General features: G+C 51.0%; 1 protein-coding gene across 2 annotated transcripts in view; it reads left to right on the top strand.

Moving 5' to 3' along the window:
- GPC3 (glypican 3) overlaps positions 1 to 14729 on the top strand; it is a 127828-nt gene that overhangs the window by 81882 nt on the left and 31217 nt on the right. For both annotated transcript variants that reach the window (XM_064518327.1, XM_064518328.1), the window contains exon 6: positions 1608 to 1728. In XM_064518327.1, the coding sequence (XP_064374397.1) occupies positions 1608 to 1728 (121 nt within the window). The remainder of the gene's footprint in view (positions 1 to 1607; positions 1729 to 14729) is intronic.

Here is a 14729-nt window from a genome sequence, read left to right on the forward strand (position 1 = left end):
CAACTGTTTAAGAAAATATAAAGGGCAAACGTGTGTGTTCTGGGACATGTGGAACCGCAGCCTGGCTCTGGAGGGAGCAGGGCTTTGGCCGCTGCACCTGAGCCGGGCCGTGCTGCGGGGAAGCGTTATGCGGCGGAGCAGCCGGGCAGGCCAAAAAGCCATGGTTGGAGATCGAGCTCAGTGCTGTATTTTAAGTGAGATGAGTATTTCAGGTAGGGGACAGATTCCTGTCGCACCAGTATGAATCTGGAGTTGTGCCTATATCCGCAGGTGTCTGAATCTGAATGTTTCGTTGCTAATTTAGAGTTTAACTTGGGCCAGATCCACGTGTGTCCCCAAACGCTCAGTGCGCCCCTGCGGCTGCCGTGGCTGACGTCCCCTGGTCCCTCCCTCCCGCGGGAGCCTGTGCTTGGGGCATCATCACGGACTCGCTGCCTCGGACTCGTGCTGCCTAAATTGTGAGTCGTCAGCGGCGGCCCTAGCTGGGCATGGAGGTTTGGGTGAAATTCAGGTCGTCTTGGTACGAGCTGTTTCCTTGGGCTGCTCCTGAAGCTGCAGCGAGGTTGAGGTTGGTGCCGGGCACGCTCGTCTCACGTCCCGAGCTGCTGCGCCGGCGTGGAGGGCAGCGAGGGAGGCATGGCCCCTTCCTCCCGACGGCCCCTCTTCGCCTCCTGTTGTCACTCAGGGAAACTTCGCTGTTCCATACGTTTCGCAGCAGCGATTTTATATGTCTTTCCTAATTGCCGATGGAAAAGGGAGAGCGGGCTTGGCGGCCCTCCTCGTCGGAGCCGCGCTGGAGGCTGGCTGCTCGGCAGGAGTCCCTGCAGGGAGCCGGGGCTTGATCTCCCAGCCGGCTCCTGGTCTGCCGAGCGTGTGCTTTCCTGCCTCGCCGCCGCTCGTGCGAATCAGGATGGCACACGGTGCTGAGCCCGGCACCGCACCGGAGGCGAGCTGCGCTGTCTGAGCAGCCGCTTTGATCCCCGAAGCTGCATCTCATCAAAGACTGAAATCAGGTTTGTTTGACAACACCTATTTTCCATTAGTGATGTTGACAGCATTAATTATATTCTCATGCTTTAATTCTTTATTATTGAAATCACACATCAGTGATAGTCATTATTTTGCAAGGGGCTGATGTTGTGCTAATCAGCTTGTAGTTAACTGGGTCATCCCACTCATTTTTTTTTGGCTGTAGGCACAGCACTACCGCTGTCTAACTGGAGCCTCTGTGGTCTGCCAAGATTTATTTTAAACAAACATGAGTGAGCCAGAATTTCTCAGCCAGCTTTTTTAGGACTTTTGGGCGCAAGTTATGTGAAAATATTTATCCCTGTTATATATTGTTTAACGTCTTCCTTGGTTACTAATGGACTGGAAAGGACTTCATTGTCCTCATGTGATACAAGTACATCATCTTGCTGCTTTGCAAAAACAGAATATTTATGGGAAGCTTCTGCCTTTTCTGTATTGTTTTTAACTGCTTTACTCTCTCCATTTTGGAAGGGGCTGCAGCGTATCTTGGGATTTCTTTTGTTCCTGCTGAACTTAAAAGATCTCCTGCATGTTACTCCATCACATCACGGTCTCCTCTGCTCTCGCTCCCGCAGGTATGGTCCCCAAATCGCGAGGAACGGAGCGAAAGCTCAGCCTGGCACCCACGAGGTGAAGACGAAAGGTCCCGAGCCAGTCATCAGCCAGATTATTGACAAGCTGAAGCACATCAACCAGGTTCGTTGCAGGCGTGCCAGCGGGATGGCTCCAGGGGGGTGGTTTGCACATCCGTCTGGCTTCCCCCGCGCTTTCCTAGGGCTCAGCCAGACAACCGCAGGCAGCAACATCCTCGGCGGAGGCGGCGCAGCCCAGCCCGGCCGCACCGCCAGACGTCCCGGCACGTGCGGCGAGTCCTGGCTCACCGCGCGCGAGCTCTGCACAAACGCGCGTGGCAAGCGGTGCCTCCCCAGAGAAGGCAGACCTGCGGGGCAGGCGCGGAGCAGCTGTGCTGGGTGCCCCGGGCACGTCCCTGCATCCCTGCGGTGCAGGGGCAGGGAGCTCTGCTGCCGGGGCAGGACCGGTATGGACAGCAGTGCCCGAAGCGCCAGGCATGGGTGGACGTGGCACGTGCCTGACGTCAGCTCTGGGCAAAGGATTCCCTTTGGCGTTGCCTGGGCACTGCGGGGACAAGTTGGTGTTGAATGGAGAAGTGGCAGAGCTGAGTGAGACCCTCTCCGCAGGGGGAGAGAGCTCCCTTCCCGTGTCCTCATCCGTGCAGGTACAAGCTCGATCTTGTCTCTACCCATCAGGCCAGGTTAGGTCTGTGAACAAGCACCACAGCTGCCGAGGGATTAGGTGGCACCTTTGCATGGTGTTCAGCCCGCGATGGATGCGAGACTGGTGGAAGAAGCTGCCTGTTGCACGGTGCAGCTGCTGGGGGGAGTCTGCTGCTGCAGCCCCCCAGCCCTGAGTCCTGCAGCCGGGCAGGGGGAAGGACCGTGTGCTCGGGTGAGCAATGAAACGTTGACATTGGGGTGACAACTGGAACAGTATTAGCAAATTGTTAACTCAGGAGCATTAGCTGAGCCCTGCGGGGACCAAGCAGAAGTGTTTCTTGCATTGCTCCATGTGCCGCGGGGGTTTTGGGAGACGGAGGTCGCGGGGCGCGGAGCGGGTGTCCTGCAGCGCGGGGCCCTGCCTGGGGGTGTTTCGGGCAAGTGCTGAACTTCCCAGAGCTATTGCCTGGTGTCAGCCCGTGCCCCCGCCGACCAGCCGGCTCCGGTCTGGCTCTGGGCTCTGCTTTCGTGCCTGGGTCACTGAGTAACTCCAAGAAGGGTTGTTTTCAGTAGCTTGATAGCTCGGACCTCTGCACTTTCTGGGAATGCTGTGTTGGGACAAGCGCTCCAGCAGCGAGGCGGTCTTTGAGCACAGCTGAGCTGCCCGGTCTCTCCCGAGGGGGCTTTTACAGCCAGGGAACTCGCTCAGAAATGCTCCAAAGGGAGGGTTTTGGCAGCGGCGGGCTGCTGAGGTTAAACCAGAGCTGCCCTTCGCGGCCTGGTGGGCTGCTGGGGCCGATCTGCCTGAAGTTGCTGGCTTAGCGACTTTTCTGCTAACCTCTGCTTTCCTGCTGCTGGGCCTGTTTGCATAGCCGTTCCCGGCTTAACCCCCGTGCCCTCGGACGCGGGACGCCTCGCTGGCTGCCGTCTGGGAGTCTGTGCCGCGGGATGCGGGTCCCCGGCGAGCGCCCTGCTGCGCGGGATCCCGCGCTCAGCCCGCCTCGCCGTCACGCGTGCCTTCCGTCGCAGAGCGATGCCATCTGCCAACAGCCTGCAATTACTAAAAGGGGGGGGAAAAAAAAGAAAAAAGCATAATCAGCTCCCTGCTAAGTGGGGTAGAGGGCAGGCTTCAACCTGCAGGTGATAATGATATTTTGCCGTTCACAGCGAGAAAGTCGCACGGAACAAAATGTGGTTATTAGTGTGCTTGAAACTGCTGACACAAAGCGGTTGTGAAATGCTGGCTGCCAGATTGGGTCAAGTTAGGTCTTTGCTGAAGCGTTCAGGCTGCCGAGGAGCTGAGAGTCGTGGAGCGAGAGACCCTGGGTAAACACAGCTCGGCTGAAGCAGCTGCTGAGAGCAGCCGACTGCCGTGGTCAGGCGCTGGCCTGGGAAAAGTAGGGGTAAGTGGGTGAATATTGCGAGCTGGCTCGTGATGCCGTGCACCGCTTTCCCTTGTTCTTCTGCAATATCCGACTGGAAAGCTGTAGCAATGTTGTGGGAGACAGATGGGTTGTTTTGCATTTAGTGGTATAAGTACAAGAATTTGAAAAATCAAGCCCTCTTATAAAGTCGCATTTGAGACAGGCGGGAATTGAGAATAAAATCAGGAGGAACTGGAAAGTGATTTTTGCAAATTAGGTATGCACCTAGCTGTTAGTGCTGAGGATCGATAGTCTAAGGCAAGTGGCTCATGTCCTAGTAAAATAACTGCAGAGAGTAGTTACATTTGTGATTTTGGGTGCCAGAGCTCACCACTGCATTAGTTACTTGGCCTGCTGAAGTTTGGTGATCTCCATCACATCTGGAAGGCATCTCAAATGCTGAAGAGTAGGAAATGCGGAAGGAGCAACTCTGGATGAATTACAGTTGTGTTTTTCAGGTGTTGGCTGCGGATCTGGGAAGCGGTGTGGACTCCCATGCTGGGCAGGGGTGAAAAACAACTTCTCTGCCAAACTCAACCGAACAGCGTCTTTTAAGGTTTTTCAAATGTCCAGCATCTTTTGGAGAAAAGAGCATCTTTTTGAGTGTTTCTAGTGCTCAGAGCTCTGAACTGGATTCCCCACGGGATGAGTAGTGTATTATGGATCTAGCAGTATATAATGAATTCTTGCTAGTTGGTTGTGTTGGAGGAGTTGTAGCTAAGATTTCACGAATGTGGGTAGACTTGGGAACCATTCTATTCAGTGCAATTTTTGTTAAGAGTTCCACAGCGTTTTCCTTTACTTGTGGATTTTGTTAATGATGTCTGCAATTTGCTGATGACTTGGCTTCCATTTATTTCAGGCTGCTCACACTACTGAAAAATGTGGGTTCTTTCAGCTTGAGCTTTTGGAGCTTGCCTGAGCTTGGTGAACGTGTTGCGTGAGGGAATCATGCTCACCAAGTAGTTCGTGTCTTCTCAAACCAAACGTGGAGAAGCGTATGTGTGTGTGAGAGATCCTCTTCTGCCTTTTGCAGTGTGAAATGAGAGCGTCGTTTGTGTATTCGAATGCAATCTGCAGAGACTTGAAGGAGTAGAGAAAACTTGAACCAGAGAAAAGGGGAAGTAAAAAAAAAATTGCTAGAAATTATTAATTTTTGTGTAAGTGTGTGCCTTTTGTCAAGCTAAAATAAATGAATAAACCACGGCTGTCTGAGGAATGTGTTGTCTCAGGTCAGTCCTTTCTGGATGAGTCACACGTGCTGGTGCCTACTCATCACATCAAAACTCCAGGCCATTTTTGTTGCATTTGAAAGTATGGCTGTGGGTGGTGCTATTTTTTCTGCGTCAGTGGGCGAGCTGGTTTGTTATTGCCATATTGAAAATGAGAATTTTTTTGGTTCTGTTAGATGTCTACCAAGTTGTGATTTGAATTATTTTTGCTCTGTGCCCAGAGGCATGAACAGCCCATCCATAAGTATTAGCGTTGTTATCTCAGCTGGGAGGCCAAGGGTCACCTTCAGGAAAATGAGCTTGAATTGGTCCGTAACTTGTATTTCCCAGGGTGGACAGGGTCTGTTTGTAGCTTGGAGGGTTTCCACTCGTCCTGTAGGTGAAACTGTAATGCAATTGAAAGGTTGTTCAATGTCAGCGTGAGGCCTCACCGAGTTCCTGGTGACTTGGTGGCTTCCCTGGTCAAAAAGCAAAGTGCAAGGTGAATTTTTTCCTCCGGTCAGTCGGTTTCCCTCTGCCGCAAGGATGTTTAGAGGGCTGACAGATGGGGACAAGGTTCCAGTTTTAGCACACGTGTGGAGCTGGGCGCCTTGCATTTATCTGCAAAACCACCCGGTGACCTGGGGCGGTTGCTGTCCCTGTTCTGTAGGTGCACGGGCGACGTGCAGAAGTGAGTTGGCCACATAGAAAATCTGTAGCAGAGGAAGCTCTCCCAAAGTTTAAGCTAGCGCCCGGTTCACGTCCCTTTTTATGCATAGAGAAACCCTGCTGTTTATCGTAGGACTATCTCTAGGAAGAACACCACAGTTCTGGGAAGGAAGAAAAAAACCAGTAAGAATAAAATCCATCAAAGGAAAATGAAGTGGGGGAGATGTCTTCACAAGACTGCAAGGCCTGGAAACGTACTGTAAATTTCCAGACACTGGAGTTCAGGGCTCATTTAAAATATTTCAGATATACTGGAGTTTGACAGTTCTTTGGTTTCCACATCAAACAATCTGTAATTTATTGCTCTGTATAGGAACTGTGTTTTTATCATATTGCATATTCTCTAGCCAGAAATCTAACTACCATATAAGCTCTTGGAAGAAACCCCTTGGGGATTGAAATCCAGGCAATACGCTTTCACAAGCCCTGAGAAACTAACTTTGATTTATTTCCTTGGAAATACGGGGAACGGACAATTTCTTGGAGTATTATGGCCGTTGCGCAGAGCAGGATCTCACCGCCTTCCTGCTTTTAGCGTAAAGACCTGATCCTGCAGCGAGGGCCCTGCGAAAGAGCCTGATGCTGCTCTTTGCGGGGTTACAGGAGGATCCAGAACCAAATTTTGAAGTTTAGGAGGAGGTAAAGCATTCCGGATAGATGGAAAAAAAAGTAGGCAAAGAGGGGTGAACGACTGAAGACGGAATACGCTTGGAGTTTGCAAAATCTCGTGCGCTGCGAGTTGCAGTAGCTCTGCTTGGGGCTGGCTGGATCAACCCGCATATCCGATATTTGTTTGTAGGATTATAGGATTTGTAGGTTTAACGGCCTGCTCCTTCGCAGCGGAGGTCACGCAGGAGTTAATTCGGAAAGAGGCCAAAAGGCTATGGCTCGAGTGAACGGAGCATAACAGAGCGGGCCCGGGAGCGTCGGATGCCCTTGTGCCCAAGGGTCTTCCAGCCCCGGGCTCGAGACACCGAGCGCGGCGGGGACCTCCGAAACGCTTTGCGGGACGCTGCCCCGGCGGCCTGGGGCCGGGAGTCACTCTTGGCTCATTTTTCCACTCTTGCATGTAATACATTAACGCCACGGTAACTGAAGTGCGGTATACACCTAATATAATTTATCAAGTCCTCAAAAGGAATTATTAATAAACAGAAAAATTACTTGGACGAGCCTTTTGTTCGACATTATTAAACAGTTTGTAACAATTAAAGTATTAAAACCACATGTCGTCAAATGCAGCCAGACGTTGCAATTATTTCTTGCTAAGGCTGTTAAATAAAACGACAGAAGATTTTTATTTTAATGATAAATGCGTTTTGGAATGCATCGGCTAATTCCTCTTTTTACTGCACCAAATAATCTGTAGCTCCACCGAGTCTGGGGCTGGTATTTAAAGGCTGCCTGCGTTGTCCTTTCGTGCCTCCAAAGCCGTAGTCCCCGTTAACGTGCCCTTGCAGCCTCCGATTCCGTATGGAAGCAGGAATTGCGGATTTCTACCAGGCTGGTTAAATCGGGGCATGTGTGATGCTTGGTAATCAGAATGTAATTAAGTGTGAACATACTTTGCTTTGTTTTATTTTTTAATCCTAAAGCATTCTTCCCCCTGTTCTCGTTTGCAGCGAGAGCTGAAGGTTGTGTGCACTGGCTACCATACATGAGGGCTGCATCTACCGATGTCCCGGCTTTCCCAGGTTTATTGTGGGAATGCTGCATCTGTAGGTTGCGCTACATGGGTTTTCTTCTTTCTTTTTTTAATAACAGGAATGCAGGGCTGTCATTTTCAAGACAAGGTTGAATCTTTCCTTGCTCCATCTGTCTTCGGGCAATGAGTTTCAGGAATACATAGGGGAGGGCTGGGAAAGGAGCATTCCCAGGTGAAGCTGTTTATCTCAATTATCCCTAGGAAAAAGGAAAGTCTCACCTGTATTTCCTCTTTTTGCTAATCACTTTCTTTTCCAAGGATCATACTATCCCTTGGTGACATTTCACCTCTCATCTAGTATCCAAATGGACGTTTAGCTCCGTTGTGACTCCGGGAGCGATGAAGCTTTCCGGGGCAGTGGAGCTTGCTGCTCAGTTTTCCCAGCAGAAGCAGGAAGCTGAGGTGGCCCAGCTCGGACTGGCTGGAGCTCTGGGCGTTTTCCACACCAGTGTCTGTTCAGCGTTCATGGCATCCAGGTAACATACATAAATAGCATTTTATCGCTCTTCCCCTGGAATTTCCCAGCCCTCTGGAAGTGGGGAGCAGCAGGACAGAGGTGGGAGAAACGGGAGCCGCCTCTGCCCCGTGGCGTTAGCCCCGGTGCCGGTCCCCACGAGCATGAGGCAGGTGCGGTCAGGTGTGTCCTGCGGGGAGCGGGCTCCAAACAATGCCCTGGAAATCATCTGGAAAAAAATCCCTTTAAAAGGGATAATTCTTTTCTTTTGTGTCCAAAACATGCAGCTGATGCACAGCAGCGCTTGAAAACAAACACCAGATATCCTGTACCAGGACTGGAGTTTATCCTGTTGTGGAGGAAACAAACCTGGGATCCTTGTGCAGCCAAACACATCGGCAAGTGGATCCGCTGATACCAAACTGAGAGTTAATTACGGTTATTCTGGGCCTCGTTAATTGTGTCAAGTATCACCTTGTGCTCTGACTCAGCCCAGTAATTTAATCAGTAGAAAGTGTAGGTGATAGCTGTCCTCCCTGATGATCCCTGGGCGTCTTGTGAATGGAGCGTGAGGAAGCAGCTGGTTTTGGTGCTGCCCCAGGGCTTGCTGAAGATGGGCTTTGCTCTGTTTCGATAGATGCGACTGTGCTTTTTCCCTTTGTTTTTGCTGTTGGTTACAATTTGTATCTGCTGAGAGGAGTCTGGGGGAAAATTCTCAGCCTGAAGTTGTGAAAAACTTTCCCTGACTTGTTTTCTTTGATACTTAGTTCCAATAACAAAGCATGCAGCCTTCTCCAGAGTTCATGGAGTGATTGGGAGGTTTCTCATTTGTATATTTTTCTCCAAATTTTGACTTATTATCAAAGTTTTTAAAATATGGTGCAGAATGAGATGGGACTGGGATTCTGGGAGCTAATCTTCATCTTCCAGAGCGGGCCTAGAAGGTAACCTATGGTCCTTTTGGCTGGAGAACAAATCTGATTGCCTATGTCCTTTAGGAAAGGAATCAGTAACAATAATGTTACTTTTGATTCCAACTTGATGGCATGCAACCATTAGCAATGATGTCCTCAGGGGAAAGGAGGAAAAAGCAATGATGTCAGATCCGCTCCAGGCAGGCCGAGCTAATCCCGTCGGCAGAGCTCCTGGATGCTGGCTCTCCTTCCTACTGGGTTTTGCTTTGTGTGGTTTTCTTCTCAGAGGAACGGCTTATCAGCAGAGCATTTCTGAATGGACAGGGTGGGATAGGCAAAAGCAAGGAGTGTCCTTCTGTGCCACCAGCCCTATGTGCAGGCTCTTGTGGCTTGCGCGCATACCCTAAGTTGTGTCCCTCAGGAGGGTCCCACTCCATCCCATCTGTACCTGGGCACCAAGGATGAACGAACTGGAAACTTTGCTGGTGCAGTTCTTCTATTTCACCAACTAACTCTCTCCGCTGAGGAGCGGAGCAAGGTGCATATTGGCTTCTCTGGGGAAAGAAAGCCGATGAATGCACCTTTCTGGCAGGCAGCCGTGCAGCCTCCCTAGGCGCCAGCCAAGGGTGTCTAAGAGATGAGTCTTTTCAGGTCCTGCCAGCTCAGACAGGCTACTGTGGATTTATGTATTATTAGTGCCGGAGGAGTTATTTGTGTATTATTATGGTGCTGGAGGAATCGGCACTTACTGATTTGGCATCTCTTTTGACATATGGGCTGCCAGTCATCGCTAGGGCACCATAACGTGCCTTTCTTGTAACAAACGTCATGAACGCTTTTCCTGGTCTCAAGTGGAAGAGGTGTCAGCTCTATACCCTATGCAGAAATCCTGCTTTAAAAGAGGGCGTTCCCTTTTTAAAAGCACTGTCTCAGCTTGTTGAGAAGCCGAGGCTGCTGCTGGGACCCTCTCCAAACGCGCTTGCCCACCTCCGGGTCGGTAGCAGCCGACACAAAGCGCTGCAGCCATGTAAGCTTTCATCCAAGCTGTGCTGCTGTCAGAGTGAATGAAGTTTTGTACATTTTGGGTAATGGATAATTTGTAATCTTGTTCCTTTTGTTACACCTGCTGATGAAGCAGATGTCTGTAATTAGGCAGGTCTTTGAGATGGCAGACAGCTTCCCTAGTCAGTAGGGCTGCTTGAACCTGTAAGTGTTGGTGCTTGTGTAAATAACCATCGCAGCATGGGAGGACTTTGGCAGTTAATGTCATTGCTTGTTAAGCTCCTTGCCTTGGCTCTGGCATGTAACTAACTGCAAAGGCCACGTTACATTGTAGTGCTCGTGCTATTGTAGTATGTGCCACAAGAGACGGCTTTTGCATCACAAAATGTTGAGACCAAACGGAAGTTTAAATTGCAGTAATATTTATTGTGTATGGCCTTGCTTGACTGTTTTGTTAAGGGACAATACTTAAAAGAGGAGAGAGGAAAAAAAAAAAAGGTGTGTTTGGCTGGTCTTTCTGAGGACATGTGTAAGAAGAAGCTATCCTGTGAAATGCTGTGGGAGGAACTAGGAGACAGCTGGCCTGGGATGCACGTCCAAGTAACCACGATACGTTGTGATGGGCAGGAATTCATTTTTTTATTCTTGGCAGGGCCCCTCAAATACCTTCCACCTACAAGCGGGGAAGGAGTCTACTGACCTTTTCCTGCAGCACATAAGCTCCTAAGTGCTGGGGTTGAGCCTTGTGTAACTGCCTTTCAGGGCTTCCTCCGTGAGTGTTGGGTCTCACTGGGGGAGGCTATAAAGTCACTAGCTTTGAGCCTAATTTAAACATGGAGCGGCTTCAGCTGCTCAGCTGGTGGCCGTGCTTCTGCGTGGGAGAATGGCCCTGCACAGGGCTCCTTCTGCTCCATGCCATCAGCTCACCTCTGGAGGGCTGTGTCCTCAAGGGTCCCCTTTTTGGTGGATGCATTCAGTATTGGTGATGAATTGCAATCCGGTTTATCACCAGTGCTGATGCTGGAGCTTGGATTTTTCTTCATCTTGCCTGTGGGCCCATCCCAGGAGCCAGGTGCCAGCATTGACACCTGAGAAGCTGCGTCCATGATGTTAGATGTTCGTGTTGGGTTTTGGCAGGCAGCAGCTGTGCTCTGAAGTCAGAGGGGAGCTGTGACCCAGCCCAGGAGTCAGCCCAGCCCTCAGCTGTTAGGGACCATGGTGGCTGGAGAGACCCTGTTTCTGGGATTACTTCTGGTCTGGCTCATCTCAGACGAATGCCTGTATAACGTGAAGTGCATAAATACTCATGGCAGCAGGACTGTGAGTGGTAGGCTTGTACCACTACCTCTGGGTGCTCCCTTCTCTGATCAGACCTCCCTGGGAGCAGTAAGAGGGTCAACAGGTTCCCCCCACCACCCAGTGTCTAAAGGGCTTCTAGCCCTTTAGGGAGCAAGAGGAGCGAGATGTCTGTCAGTCACACTGGGGCACCTTCCCAAGCCTAGGCCTCCAGGGAGGTTTGCAGCCCAAAACGTAGGCTCAGGTGGGTCCCCGGTGTATGTGCCCACGGTGAGGATGCCCTGTCTTACTGTGAGATGGGTGGTTGCATTGCAGGATTAGGCATGAAAGTCGGTGGCCTGACCGTCAGCCCAGGTGACATCTCGGCTGCTTGGTGGTATTCATGTGCCAGTGTGGTTGCGGTCCTCAAGAGAGTGATGGGCTGCTCAGCAGAGGAGCGTGTCTAGGGCTCAGCTCAGCCAAACCTGTCCCCAGTGCAAATGGCCAGCAGGTCCCTGGGGAAGGCAGGTAGGCAGCGATCTCCTTCTTAGCTGTTATAACAGGTTTGGGGTTTGTTTAGCATTGAGTCCTTCCCTTCCTGCCTGATCTAAATCACCTTTGAGGTGGCAGCTGGAGGGAAAGGGGCAGGTATTCTGGCAAAAACCTTGGTACAAGACCAGGTTGCGCACAAAAATGCACTATTTGAGAACTCCCTCTCTGTTGGGAGCTTTGGGGGAAAAGGGAAGCCGCAGGGACAGGGGTTTGCCTCTCGTTGGCTTGCAGTGTGGCAGAAGGAGAAGGGGGGGAACGTCCTTCTGGAGCAGCTCTTTGCTTGATATTCCCTACCTGGTGCCAAGGAGCCTGAGTCAACAGGAAATCTCCCAGCTGCTCTGATTTGGGCTCGGGGTGAACCAGCCATGAAAAGGCTGCAGGGACCTGCTCTCTACTTCAGGCCCTGCCTTTGACATGCTGCTTCCCCCACTATAGAAAAGTGGGGCCCCTTTACCAGACTGTCAGTGGTTGATTGCTCCACTTCCTACCGGAGCTGTCTTCTTCTGTGTGCACCTACTTTGTTGCTGCTTGTTGTCTCCTGTCTTGTAGTCTGGTGACGTGCTCTCTGGGCCTTTCTGCGCTGTGTTTGGACAGCATAGCCAGCTTCTGTTCCAACATAACTAAACAAAACACGGAAAATATGGCTAATAGCAGTGATAGGTCCTGGCCCACGTAAGCTCCCACACCCCTCCTTATCTGAGTTGCCAACCCCCTGAGGGGTGGCTGCTTGGCAGGTGGAGAAATTGGTCCAGGTTCTACTTCATGGAGTGATGCAGAGCGGGTGGAAGGGAGAGTGCAAGGCAGCTGGGGTTGCTGGGGAGGAGACTGAGAAACTGTGGGGAGAAAGAGGAAGGGTATGAAGAGCGGGATACAAATGCTGTGGGAAGGAGTCAAGGCAGACAGCGCTTGTCAGTAGCAAGGTGTCCTTGCTCTGCGTGTGCTCCAGACAACTCTGTGTTGCCATCTATGTCTGTGTCAGCCCAGTCCGTGTTGTCATCCACCACTGCCCTTGGCTGGTCCTCTCTGCCACCTGCGTTCCCTGACAGATGAGCAATCCCTCGTCAGGACTAAGTGGGTACCTGCCTGGTGAAGACAGCTCTCTCGGTGGTTCTCTTTCCTCGTTTCATTCTTTTGGGCAGTCTGAGAGCATGTTGTATTGGTTCTGAAATGTCAGCTCTTTCCCCGCTGCAGATCTAAAAGTCCACCCCAGAGGATGAACGTGGTGTTCTCCCATTTATCAAGGTGCAGGTGTAAGTGCAAATGGTTTCCTGGATTGTGCCTCAGATATCTTCAGGAAGCCTGTAGTATAGGAGGTGGTGTTCTGGCATGAATAGCATCAGATCTGGAGCAGCTGTGGGCACCGTGGCAGAGTCTAAGACTGTGGAAATGATGCCGGTCAGCCCAGGGCAAGTGAAAAGGAGTTTGAAAGAGGTGTTTGCAGGAAATAGCTGCATTTCTACATTAGTTATAGACAAAAGAGAAGTGGTAGATCATGGGAGTCCATCTGATCCTGGGGAGAAAAGGTCCAGACCCCAATAAGGTGCTAAAGAGGGCATGTGCTGCCTGATGCAACTGTGAAGTTAAGGATGGATTTTTGGAGTTCGATGTGTTTAATGGAGATGGAGAGAGTGTAATAAGGGATAGCAAGGTACCAGGGACGGTTTGCTCTCCGAAACATAAAGAAGGAGAAAGAACATTGCAGAAGCTCGTGAAGCAGCAGCTCTAGGGTGTCATCGTCAACGTGGGGTTCAGGAGCGAGCCGTGATGAATAGACCTGCACTTCCTTGTTTTGTAGCAGGCTGGCCCGGCCCGGTGGCCCCTCTCCATACCCACGCCGTTCTCTGTTCCTTCCTATCGCAACACAAAAACAAGCCATAAATAGCTGCGGGGGTAGAAGGGGAAGGAACTGCCTATAAGGTGAATGAGCTGATCATAAAGCCCAAGTCATCTGGTTTTTGTATGTGCCCTGTGATGAATGAGCGTTTGTTCGGGCTGGGGAAGCAACACCTTTTCCCTATCTGGGAGAGAGCGGCCAGGACTTGACGCTGCTGCCTGTCGTGGTGCCAACGCAGGTTTGTTAACCTTGCTTTGGTGGAGAGCTCCTCAGCAACCCGTCCCGTGCGTCGGTGACCTGAACCGGAGGAATTCGTAATGGCTTGTCAGCTCCCTCGGCTGCCAGGAGAGATTTACTCTCCAGTATGGATTTGTTTTAATTACAGTCAACATCTAGGGGTCTTTATCTGTCTTCCTTCACCCATGGGGATGTTGTCGGTTTTGATAGCTAATCTGGAATTAAGCTGATGATCCATAAAAATAGGGCCACTCCTTGGCCAATAATTCACTACTGTCACCAGCCTCTTCATGCTATCAGGAGAGGGACCAGAAAAACTCATTTATTGGCAGCTGAGGATGTCTCCCCTGGAGTCTGCGAAGGCGGTGAAGGGGGTCCTGCTGTGCTGGTAGATCCAAGGTGAGGACAGTAGGGTTTTTCTCCTATTCTAGAAGATGCTATTTTGGGGGTGAGTGGGAGGAATGATAGCAGTTAACAGCAAGACGTAATTGTGGCTGAAGAGCACAGCGTTAACTCTGAGCTATGGATCGCCCCTTTTTGCCAGGCTGCTGTGGAGCCCCAAGGTGCAAATAACCCACCGGTGGTGCCGGGGAGGGCACGCGGGGCAGGACGGGCCTCGCTCCGCCGGGTGTGGCGTCAGCTGTCTGTCTGCAGCTCAAAATCTGAGATCGCTCAAAGCCGGCAGCGTGGGGAAGGGAAGAATGTGCTTTTGGAGCAGCTGATAAAACAGCTGACGTTCCCAACTCTTTGTTTTTCTAAGTGCTGAAAATGACTTTTCCAGGTCCAAAGCCTGCTTCCACTTTATTAACATTTGATTAGCAATTACTCCTTGTTGTGCTGAGCTTGAAATAGGAGTACAATTAGGAACAGGTTTCTTCGGCACCACATCCGCACTGCCAAGGTGTATCAGTGGGGAGGACCGCAGCGAAAGCACAGCTCGGGCGTCCTCCTGCTGAAATGGGCTCCCCAGCCCGTGGGGTGACGGTGTCGTCAAAGGGCGGTGGTACCTGCCTGTGTATACACACGCGCCCTTGCCAAATCCGAATCCTAATATTTACAGATCCTAATATTTACAAATATTTTTAATGTTTTAAATCCCCACTTTTTTTAACGGAATTTGGTGTT

The sequence above is a fragment of the Dromaius novaehollandiae genome, chromosome 11, assembly GCF_036370855.1.
Source record: "Dromaius novaehollandiae isolate bDroNov1 chromosome 11, bDroNov1.hap1, whole genome shotgun sequence".
NCBI lineage: Eukaryota > Metazoa > Chordata > Aves > Casuariiformes > Dromaiidae > Dromaius > Dromaius novaehollandiae.